The sequence below is a fragment of the Citrus clementina genome, unplaced genomic scaffold (assembly GCF_000493195.1).
Source record: "Citrus clementina cultivar Clemenules unplaced genomic scaffold, Citrus_clementina_v1.0 scaffold_6, whole genome shotgun sequence".
In the NCBI taxonomy this organism is placed as follows: Eukaryota; Viridiplantae; Streptophyta; class Magnoliopsida; order Sapindales; family Rutaceae; genus Citrus; species Citrus x clementina.
Window position 1 is genome coordinate 21,714,702 of NW_006262139.1, and position 11,627 is coordinate 21,726,328.

Below are 11,627 nucleotides of genomic sequence, written 5' to 3' on the forward strand. Positions count from 1 at the left end.
TGCTTGCTTTATTTGCTGCTTGCTGTGCTAACATCCAAACTTTGTAGCGACCAGCAAGGAAAGAGAGAGCGCAAATGGCTCTCTCTCTGCTCTTCTCGAGTCCTCTGTCTTCTTCCTCTTCCTCCATATTTTCGACACCATATTCATCACCTATGGCCTTCACCGCTTCCCCAAGTAAGAACTTTTCTCTCTCTTTCTTACAATATCACTTTTGACGCTTTTTGTTCCATCTTGAAAATTGCTTGCTTATTTTTTCCTTCAAAAAGTTCTATAGTTCACATTTTTTTTCTTCCTCTTTATCATGAGACTAGAAACATTATTTATTAGTAGTACTCAAATGGGATTTTAAGTTTACCAGATTTACCTTCTCTTCTTTGTGTTGTTGTTCATATATATGTTTCTGTTAAACAGACATTTCCTTTGCAATTGCTTCACATTTTGATCTGGGTTATGTCAACGATCACTTCTTTTACTTTGTTTCCTCCTGGTTATTCCTGAAAAATGCATTTATCAGGAGCTCGGAAGCTTTGCATTTGAACTATAATGAGTTTATTTTCAAAGTTTTCCCTTTTTCACTTTAATCTCAAAAGCTGTAATTTCATCTGGGTTTTGTTTGGTTTCAGTTCCCAGGTTGCATATGAAATCCATGGGTCATCATCACCTGAAATCCTGCAAAAGTTTTTGTGATATCAGTAAGAAGAGAGGTGAATTGATTGTTAAGGTATCTTCTGACGCAGAAGTTGTGGACAGTGATGAACCTCAGTCTGAGAGTGATGATGAAGAATATTTTCCACTTGAAAAACTGCCATTGGACTCAAAGCTGCAGCTGAAATTGGAACATAAGATGAGGATGAAGATTTCTAAGAAGATTCGGCTTCGCAGGAAGAAGCTTGTTCGTAAACGGAGGATGAGGAAGACGGGTCGATGGCCCCCTTTGAAGATGAACAAATTAAAGAATGTCTGACTCTTGACTTGCAGGTTATTACTCCGTAGAAATATTTTACTTAACTGCTTGTTTTGCAATTTAATTGTCAGATGTTATAGATTTGCAAGTCTATAGTTATCTTTACAGTCATAGCATGCGCATTTACTGACCTTTTTTAGCAGTTTCATATAGAAAGATGTAACTTGTAGACTGGATTTCTCAGATACCATTGCTACTCATATTTTGTGAGGTTCAAACTTTGTGTCTGGGAACCTTATATTGAGAACTTGTTTCTTTGTTAAACGAATAAGTAGTAATTTTTTCGAATATTATGCATATAACATTCAGAAAATGCTTCATTATATAATTGAATGATAGTCAGTCTGTCGACTTTGAGAGTAATGAGCTCGTATGCTTGAGATACTGGGTATACCTAATACTAGTGCTAGGACAGTCATGAGCTCCTTCACTTTCTTGCTGAGAAAGATTGTTCCTTATTCCATTACCATACTAGGAGGAGGAGGTTAGTGGACCTTTTGCAAAATTTGGTCAAATATCCATAATAAAGTGCAACCTACAATGATCTATCTTCACGCATAAGGAGCCCATGCAAGTGGTAACAAATCTTACCAGGGACAAGAAAGCAATTAATTGGCAACAAGAGGGTCAAGCATCGAAATAGGGGTTTGATGGGACTCTGTGAAGCTTAGAATCTGCTACACTTTTGTGAAGGACAGTAAGCTCAGAGAAGCTATAAGAGATTACTAGTAGGCTTTTTTTAGGCAAACTCTGGTTGTTTAGACTAGCATGTCATTTTCGGACTTAGCCGCATAGCATTCAGCATTGATGGTTAAACCATATGACTGAGTCTGGATGTACAAAAGTAATTTTCTCAACTTGGAGGAAAATAAATATAGGCCATATTGAAAGCTTATTACTCCCTCACACACCCAATTTTCTATTCTAAAAATATCAAACTTTGTTGTTGATGCCAGTACTAGAATTCGTTGTTATGAAGTAGTTTTATATTTTATTAATAGATATCGTGATGTATGTTAGTGGCCTTGTACATACATATACATTATTAATCATCTATTTTATTGTTGTCTTCAATCCAAAACTGCAGTCTACAACCTTACTAGAAGAGTAGTTACGCTAACCAATTAAAGATGCACAGAAGACAGGAAGAAATTCTTTTGTTCTTTGTGAGGAGCATCGATACCTCACTGAAACTTGTACTCAACTCTCTTCCTCCCTTTCAGAATGGAGAAGCATAGGAGCTTTCTTTTGGTCTTTGTAACAAACTTAGTTTTATTAGCTTCAGATATTCTGATCCCAGTGGCAAACTACGGAGGACAATTTTCTAATAATAGTCTTGTTTATTTCAGCCTAAAAACTATGGGTTATTATGTTTTTGGGTTTTGTATATAGATGTTTTGGGTTCATGAATCATGCTTTGCTGTTTGAAACTGCCCTGAAGTTTTCCCTTTTAACATTTTATAATTTAATGTTCGTTGTTCTTTTTTTTTCCCCCTGAAAGATTATAATGAATGTTCTGACTGTTGTCCTTACTGTTGTCCTTTTGGTGTGCCAGATTAAACGGATTCACATTTCCTCCAGCCAAAGTTCATCCTAGTTCGTGCCGTTTCTCAGTTCAAAGCACACCTCTCTTTTTGGTTAATTGAAACTGCCTATTAACATAATAACATGTCAAAGACTATTGTGATGCCGCTGTTGGCAACCTTGAATTGGGTTGGTTTACTTTTGCTCGGATATTTTGGCTGAGGGAGACGTTTCCTGCTACTTAATATAGTCAAATGTAAATGTATTTAATTCTCACTCATGTTGGTTTCTATATAGTCAGTTTAACTTGTGAGGATTTACGGCTTACTGCTCAGGCAATACTTGTGCAATTGCATAGCTTGATTGGTGAAGTTGGAGGTGGGACATTCTTCTTATAACTTCATGGATGCCAATCTCTCCTGCTGAACATAGATTGGATGAATATATTAAGTGGACGTAATTGCTTTCCCAATAATATACAAGGTAACTTTAATGAGTAAAATCTCTTGAATTTGTACAAGAAATCTGGGGTTTAAATTACACTTGACGTGTGACACCATATTTAAAAAGGGGTACTAACTTAAATTTTGTTTTGAAATGGTGGGGATTTAAATGTTAATTATTTACTTTTATTTTCACATTTGATATCAAATAATTCGATTGCATGAGAAATTGAGAATAAGTTCAAGAAACCTCAACCTTAAGAATTTGTGAGAGAAATAGCAAATAGCCAAATAGGGGTTGTTATATATGAATAAATCGAAACATGACTACTCAATGTAAAACGCAAAAGAAACGTATTTTGCAAAATTCTTATCCTTTCGAAACGACATTTTATCTGTTTGTTTGTGCGGGTGAAGAATAAGGGAGAGAAAAAGAGCGTTGGGTTCAGTTGAGAAGCTTATCCAAAAGAGCCAATGAGACGCTTAAAGTGAAAGAGAGTGTTCAAAATTTAAAAAATGGCTCTACTTGTATCTTATAATCCTCTCATGTCCCTCCCTCCTTCTTCTTCATCAGCTCTCGCCGTCGCTGCTTGTCCAGGTAACATCCCTTTCTCTCTTTTTCATTTGTTGATTCAACAACTGGTAAGTATGTGCTGAATTTTTTTTCTAAGTTGAAGAAACCCAATTGAGTAATCTGCTTGATTCTTTTGTTTTCGAAGCATTGTAGCTATTAGCTCCAACTTCACACTCAGTTGGGTTTTTCATCAAACACTTAACACTGCATTCGTTCTCAGTTACTTGTCTCAGTTGCATTCACTTTTATAATGTATATAAGTTCCATTTTTTTTTTTATTAGAAGGAAAATTTATTTTAACAGATTTGAAGTGTCACTGAATTTTTGCATGCAAGTGTTTAAATTGTATTTTTGTGCTTGTTCTTGCCTTAGTTATTCTCAGAATTTCATTAGATAATTGAAGGTAATACATAAACTGTGCCAATTTACAGATTTGGAATGCATTATATTACCACTCTCTTCAAATTGTATTCTAATGGCTGCTTTTATTGATTAACCAAAACCTCGTGTAAAATTATTGTTGGGATTATGTTGCTTTGAACATTGGAAATTTGTCCCATTTTTAGTCATTCATTTGTACTGAGAGAATTTTACAACATAAATAATTCAATAAGAATCAATTATCATTTTGGACATTTTTCTACATATAATTTTTCTAACGTGTTATCCTAAGAAGTTATTGAGTATGAGAATTAGTAAATTTGCACTGTTTTATCAAAGCTGGTTTCTTTGAAATATTAAATTTTAATGAGAACTTAACTATAGGAGAGCTAACTGTTTGTATTAAAGTTCTTTGTTGAGTTTATCAGAAATATTATAAGATAAGAAAAGAATTTTTAAGACAAAAAACTAGGAAAAAGAAGCCTGGATTTCATTCTTTAGGAGCAGGAAATTGAGGCTTAGGACTAGATAATTTTTCCTTTCAATATGTTTTCACTTTTGTGTATCGTAGACATACCTAAATTGTTGCTAAGTTTTATTTTTTCCACATTCCCTGTTCGTTTTATTTTATTTTTCCCACTCTTTATTCTCAGATCTGAGCAAACCACTTGGCAATTTGTTGCTCATACTCAGTTGTAGCTGTTAGCTATTACTTCATGCTTGGTTGAACTTTTCAGCTCATGCTTATCTCTACTTCATTGGTTTTCCCAATTCATTTTTGTTTATTGCCCATGTTGTCTTACTGTTAAAATGCAATTTTAAAAAAAATTACGTCAGAAATCAGGAGCTTATCTGATTTTGTTCTGAAATACATCTTCTGCCTTTTGTAACTTGAAATTTAACGTTTTGGTGTATCTGAATTCTTTTTTCTTTTCCTTTGATTTTCAGTTTCCAGATTGCATTTCAAAGCCATTGAATCTCATCCAAAATCTTCCAATGGAGTTTGGAGTTGTACACCCCTTGTTGCCAGCAAAAGAGGTGCCGTGATTGTCAAGGCATCTTCAGACATCGATGGAACAGCTCCAACAGATGGCGGTGAGCCCCCTTCTGATAGCACTAAAGAGGTTGTACCCGTTGACAAACTTCCACTAGAGTCAAAGACGCAGGAAAGACTGGAGCAGAAAATGAGAATGAAATTGGCAAAAAAGATAAGGCTTAGGAGAAAGCGGCTTGTTCGCAAGCGAAGAATGAGGAAGAAGGGTCGATGGCCACCTTCTAAGATGAAGAAGTTAAAGAATGTATGAACTTTACCTCTAGTTTTCTTGAAGGTTTGGTGCTGACCTTTTGTATGCCTCGAGTCATTTCAATTATTTGTTTTTGTGAATTCGGACCATGTTATCATGTCAAGGTGTTATGAATACCACAATGGATTAATTGTTCGTCAATCTATTCAGAATTGAATAATATATGGTGTAGAATTTCATTTCCTTGTTTCACATGATGGATGCAACGTATACAATTAGTGGTTGAAGTCTTGAAGAATCCATACATCTAGAAATATGCCATCGTAATCTAACTGCTTCTTAGATTTGTCTTAGCTTTTGTTCTCCTATTATAGTTGTTCTCTGCGGTCCAAGGGGGTTATAGGAAATCAAAAGCTACCAGCTAAATTTTCAAGAATCTGTTATTTTCATTATATTAATTATATTAACATTAATCTTAAAACTACTCTTATGATTTGATTCCTCGATCAATTTAATTCAATTGAGAAAGGACAACAGCACCTTTTGCAACTTGCTCAAATGGTCTGTCAATAATAGAAAGATAAAAGAAGATTACCTCCAATCTGTTTTTCCTATTTAACCACACAGCATAATATACACTTATCATAAAATAAGCTACAACATTAAATTAAAATTTCTGTACACAAAGAGGGTTCACAAATATAAACTTTAAGAAGAAAGGAATCATCTAATAAAGAGCTATTTCCTTTTTCCATTTTTCATCTTCTGAATTAGATAGCTGCTCAAAAAGAAGATAACCGAATAGGTTGTTCTGGTATTCCCTCAGTTAGAGATCTCCTCTCAACTAACGGAGGAGGGATGATCACACCAATGTATCGCCTCTTCGGATGTTGCACTTGCAGAGAGGGCAAGTCGCATTTATCCGAAGCCATTTGCTGATGCATCCACAATGAAAATGGTGGTTGCATGGTAATGTATAAAGCTCTGCCCCATCTACATATTGAGAAAGGCAAATGCAACAATCCTGAAAAGTGGGGAAAAAAAATTCAAGTTAATAATGCTGAGGATGCTGCTGCATTCTTTACTTTGCACATGCCAAATGCAGAACACTTTCAAGAATAAAGATAGTTTTCACTTCATGCTAATGGACATCAGATACAAAAGTAATAAAAAACGACATTCGTCTAACTAAATAAAACTAGCATATAATATTGTATTTAAAAAGAAAAATAAAAGATTTTGATCAATACCACTCTTCAATTTCGACTTATTGAAAGTCACCATGTCAAAAAAAAAAAAAAAGGAAATAAGGACTCATTTGTTATCAATTTCAAAATCTATTTTCTTTTATATGCATTCAAAAACAGACATATAACCGCATTCGGTAATGTACTTGGAAAATAGGAATTAAAAGCACAACATCCATTCTCTAAATACTAGTGTTGTTTAGCAAATCTTAAAGATGTTTTGTGACAAAAGCTTCTCTAAAAGAAGTTTGTTTTTGCCTTGCTTTGTATTATATTACATTTTGTGTTACAAATAATAACAGTAGTGAAAGGCAACGTCCAATTTGTTAAAAGTAATTTTTTTTTCTTTCTTGATGACTGAATGCATAATTAAAGTAGGCCAGAAAACTCAATAATGGCTGAATGAAAATAACAATTCAACTTTCATGAGAAATCTGACATTTCAAAACTGAGCACAGAAGTGTTTATAGATGCTCACAGAATCCTCAGGATGAAGAGCGAGTTCATCAGTAGAGTTACTGTTGCTCATTTCTGTCTCTGTCCCAAAGACATCTTGCTTCTCACTATTATTTGATGCCCTCAAATGACTAGCCACCCGGTATCTATACTTGGGAAGGTTCCTAATATCGTCTGCTGATGCGCCTTGTCTAGTTGCTACAGCATAGACAAGGGCTACGATTGGAATGCAACAGAAGATAGCAAAGAAAAAGATACATACCATCCCGATGCAAAAGATTACAAAGGACACATCAAAGGCTAGAAAAACCACAGTTACCCTGCAGATCAGGCACTAGGTTTCATCATTAAAGTTCAATATGTTTTACAAGAATTCAATGCGTGAACAAACTCAAAATCCATCATTTCTTGATGGTCACAGCCACAAACTTATAGCGTGCCATCCATGCATTACCTCTTCAGATATGATATCAATTATAATTTTAAAACTTGAAGTTTCACATTACCATCACCGCTTGTCAATGATGCCTGCAGGTCATATGCTGGGAGTCATAATGCAATGCATGACCCAGACCACTGCTAGTTACATCACAGTCCATGGATTTATTTTCATTTCCCTGGGTTTTATTGTTTAGTATTTATGTGCATGCTCAATTTCTTTTTGTAAACACATCTAGCATCTTAAGTATCATTATTACAGCAAAAGGAATCAAGGGAAGAGAAAGTTAAAGCAAATAGCAAGCATAGGCTCAAATCATAGCTCTTACCAGTACAGACGAGGAGAATCCCTTACCAATGCTGGACCCCCCACGACGATCCAGTAGAACCCAATCACCCACCAGATGGACGAAATCATTGTGTTCATCGCTCCCAACCTTTTCACAACACTGAAAAAGAAAACATAAGATAAGAAGAAACATTTTGAACTTGGGAAGATTCCATCACCGCAGAACATGGCTGACTAGTTCAATCACAGTTCAAGAGTCTTCAAGTCGGCATCCCCAATTCTAGCTCATCATAACACATGCAGAGCCGATATGGCAAGGAAAAATAATTTTTAACTGTTAAAACTACTAAATTTACCAAGAATCTCAAATCTATGACCCAGCAGACAAACAATAATCTTCAAGATCATCTGGCCATCCAAGACGAAGCAAATTCCTTGAGGTTTAACCAAAAATTCGTTAGCTCTATAAAGAACCAACCGAAAACTACATAATATTTATGAAAAATTCACCAAATGACCTCACTGTAGCACAATGTGCTTTCAAATATCTTTAATCCTTAAAAATATACAAATAAGTAATCACATCCCAAAAGATAATCACATATGATGGAAAGTGTACACCCCTCCGACTGAACATTCAATCCACTATCTTATAAGTACCAGCACTCATTCTCTTTACAGATTTCACATTCAATATCACTGAATAGTTAAAGAATCGATATTTGTATAATATTTTGATAAAGAAGGTTACCTGAGACTAGTTTGGGAGGGGGAAAGGCCGTTAACAACGAGGGCCACACGATGACCGCAATAATTCTTCCTCCGATACTCAAAAAAAACAAAACCCACATGCAAAAAGCACTGCAGAGCATACCCAGAAACCCAAACCCTCAAGGGAGTGGAGGGTTTCTCTTTAAGAGTTGAGAAAAGCACAATCACTGACACCACAACAAAAGCCATGTTCCATATCGCGTCGAGAAACACTATCGGCGAGAAAAACCTCGACGAGGATCCGCAGTTCTCGAAGACGACGTCCATTCCCTCGCAAGCGTCAATGTTCAGTGCTTCTTGTTCTTCTTCCATTGTTGGGTAGTCTTTGGTTGATTTTGATTGATTGATTGACTGATAAGAGTGTGTTTTGTGTGTGAGCTGAGCTAGAGCTCCTGGTGATGGAGTTATTTGGCGAAGTGAGGGTCTGGGAAAGTCGATAGAGAAACGTCGTCGTTATCCTCCGGCGTAGGTAGTGGTTGATGATTGGGTGGGGTCCGGTCCCGTCCCGTCCAGCGAGGTTATTAATTGTTAAGGTAGGAGGCATGTGAGGAATTGTGGTTGTTTTGGTTGATAACGAAGTGAATGATATGTCGCAAAATCGACCGCATGGATGTGAAAGTCATTCATTAAGTATTTTATTAAATAATTGTTGTGATAATGCCATATCATCTACCATAACTGGCAGAATTAAGATTCTGGTTGCCTTCCTAGGAAAAATAATAAATTTAAAGAGAGCATAATCTAAAAAAGAAAATATAAGAAAAATGATAAAGAAACAAAAACAAAATTACCTTTTATGGTTGTTTTTATTCGTATTTTATTGAATTAATTTATCTGAATATCAGTGTTCAAAAATAAATTCAAGACAACATAAATATAGTGCATACATTGAAATGATTAAATTTTAACTCACATGTTTATCTTTTCTGCCCTGCGCCGGAGCCTCAACATATACAGTTATCATTGACCTACCTTCTTAAAAAAAGAAAGATTGAAAAAAGGAACCCCACCTCCTAATTATGTCTTGAGAAAGAGATAATTTTATTGCTAACAAGTGGCATAATTAAAGAGGAATTAAAATATTTATTTCATCTTATAGTTATTGTTTGAGTCTTGATTTTAAATGATTAGGGAATAGATGACCGGATACTTAGAGAAGAGTTAGAACATTCTTATTTAAAGTGTGTAGTACTTGACATTTCTGTGCTGACTGTATCTTCAACTTGTTCTTGTGCATATGGCACTAGCGCTGGTAGAAACTACATACAATTAAAGCTGGACTTTAGTTTACTTGAAACTAGAGCCGACAAAATTTGACATGACTCGATTACGTGACACGAACACGACACTAATAAATGAATATGGATTGTCGAATTTAACGCGATTATTAAATGGATCAGATCCGGATCAACACGATTTTTTTTCTGTGTCGGGTTAGGGTTAAAATTCTTGACCCATTTACCTAATCAATAACCCATAAATTTTTCTATTTTAAAATAATTTACAGATTCTTATCATCAAAACTCAAATATTAGAGATGATTTTTTTTAATTCTTTAAAATGATGAATATAGACACAATATTTTATTTATAAAATTTTAAATACATTTAGAGCTTTAATAGTATAAATATATAAAATATTGGTAGACATGTATATTTTATTATATTGATATATAATATTATTTACATATATAATAAAAATCTCAATAGTGTGTGTAATATTTTAGTAGATATATATATTTTTTATAATATCGATAAATTATGTATGTATGTATGGATGTATGTATGTATGACAATGTGTAAATATTTGATGTAGCTTTTGTTTAATATATAGATATTAAGTGGGTTATTGGGTAACTCAATTATTTTTCCGCGTCGGGTTTGGGTCTCAATATTTTGACACGATTATTAAATGGGTTGGGTTTGGATCGACCTACATTTGACACGACACGAATACGACCCGATGACCCATTTTGCCAGCTCTACTTGAAATGTTAGAAAACTAAAGGTTTAAATTTATATATTAAAAAAAAATGGTGCAAAGTATTGATTTTTTATGGACTGTCTGTGTTTGAATGTAAATGGCCCTCAAATTAGGTCACAGGGTAGCTTGTCAGTACATTTGTAAACTATGCCTTGCAGGGGATATTGTGCAGCAAGTGCGGTAAATACATAAGACATTACTATAAGTTAAACATTACCTCAAATGCAAAGGTTTAAATATTTTTCTCCGTGTCATATGCATAAGTCATAACCATGGGCATTAACTGTCACTACCGCAAAAGTTGCTGCCACAGAAGATACTAGAATCTTTGACGCAAAATTAATCACTTCAATCTTAATTCTTAAATATAGCTGAGCCAATGATACATATACCTCATCAAACACCGCGTGAGGTGGATTTAAAATATCATGGACATACTGCAATTTATGTGAGATATAAACTTAATGTAATAATACATGGTAGTTTGAACATGGGACCATACCCAACGTGTAGGGAAATATAAAACATCTGGCGATAAAAGGGGCCTTAATTTAGGGACTAACAAGATAATCTTTAAACTATTTGGGCTTAGCCCAAGTGGCCAGAGTTACTCCCTCACAAATGTGAGGGAAGTGGTTTGAGCCTCCGCAGACGCATTTCAGAGGTTTAATTTAAATTTCCTTCCTTGGAGCTCCAAAAGCTTGAGTGGAGGTAGTCTTTCTCCCAGGATAAGCTTGAGTGGAGGTAGTCTTTCTCCCAGGATGGGAGTTGACGTTCTTCGAATATTTGAGAGGGTTAAAAATCTGAGCGGTGCCATATCAGAATTGATGTAAACGGGTCTCAGTATATCTATGATTGTAAATGTCATCATGAGCAATAGTTCTCATTCAAAAAAAAAAAAAAAACAAGATAATCTTTAAATGGTATAAAATTAATCCGTGCAAAATAATTTGAAAATGCCATCACCAACTATTTGGATGTGATTGCGGGATGAGATCTTGTCATTAGCGACGACTTGTACAAGTCGTCAGCAGAAAAGTCGGCAGTTGTTTTTACTTTTCAATGCCTTATTTTGTCGTACATTCTCCATTTTAAACCTTTCCAATGACTTTTGAACAACGGAAAGCCGGTCTCCCCTCCCCCCTTCTTTTCCTCTTCTATTAACTAATAGCATTTTCGTTTCTATAAAATTAAAATTACCCTGAAATTTTTTATACTGCATGCATGCATTCGGAAATACATAACAACTGAATTAATTAGTTCCGATTGGAAAATATCATTCAAAAATATAATTAGATAAAACTCGAATCTTT

The 11,627-nt window shown here is 34.8% G+C and overlaps 3 protein-coding genes across 3 annotated transcripts; 2 read left to right on the forward strand and 1 right to left on the reverse strand.

Moving 5' to 3' along the window:
* Positions 1 to 2,986, forward strand: LOC18039669 (50S ribosomal protein 5 alpha, chloroplastic). Its single transcript, XM_006430408.2, has 3 exons — positions 1 to 174; positions 624 to 978; positions 2,520 to 2,986. Exons 1-2 carry the CDS (start codon positions 75 to 77, stop codon positions 962 to 964), a joined length of 441 nt encoding a protein of 146 aa, XP_006430471.1. The 5' UTR covers positions 1 to 74; the 3' UTR covers positions 965 to 978; positions 2,520 to 2,986.
* A 343-nt stretch (positions 2,987 to 3,329) lies between these two features.
* On the forward strand, positions 3,330 to 5,341 carry LOC18038478 (50S ribosomal protein 5 alpha, chloroplastic). The gene is made up of 2 exons (XM_006430409.2): positions 3,330 to 3,529; positions 4,835 to 5,341. The coding sequence occupies exons 1-2, from the start codon at positions 3,448 to 3,450 to the stop codon at positions 5,188 to 5,190; spliced, it is 438 nt and encodes a 145-aa protein (XP_006430472.1). The 5' UTR covers positions 3,330 to 3,447; the 3' UTR covers positions 5,191 to 5,341.
* A 335-nt stretch (positions 5,342 to 5,676) lies between these two features.
* Positions 5,677 to 8,924, reverse strand: LOC18038479 (E3 ubiquitin-protein ligase At4g11680). Its single transcript, XM_006430410.2, has 4 exons — positions 8,312 to 8,924; positions 7,601 to 7,720; positions 6,856 to 7,153; positions 5,677 to 6,154 (listed from the first exon to the last, which is right to left on the reverse strand). The coding sequence occupies exons 1-4, from the start codon at positions 8,641 to 8,643 to the stop codon at positions 5,993 to 5,995; spliced, it is 912 nt and encodes a 303-aa protein (XP_006430473.1). The 5' UTR covers positions 8,644 to 8,924; the 3' UTR covers positions 5,677 to 5,992.
* Between the last annotated feature and the right edge of the window lie 2,703 nt (positions 8,925 to 11,627).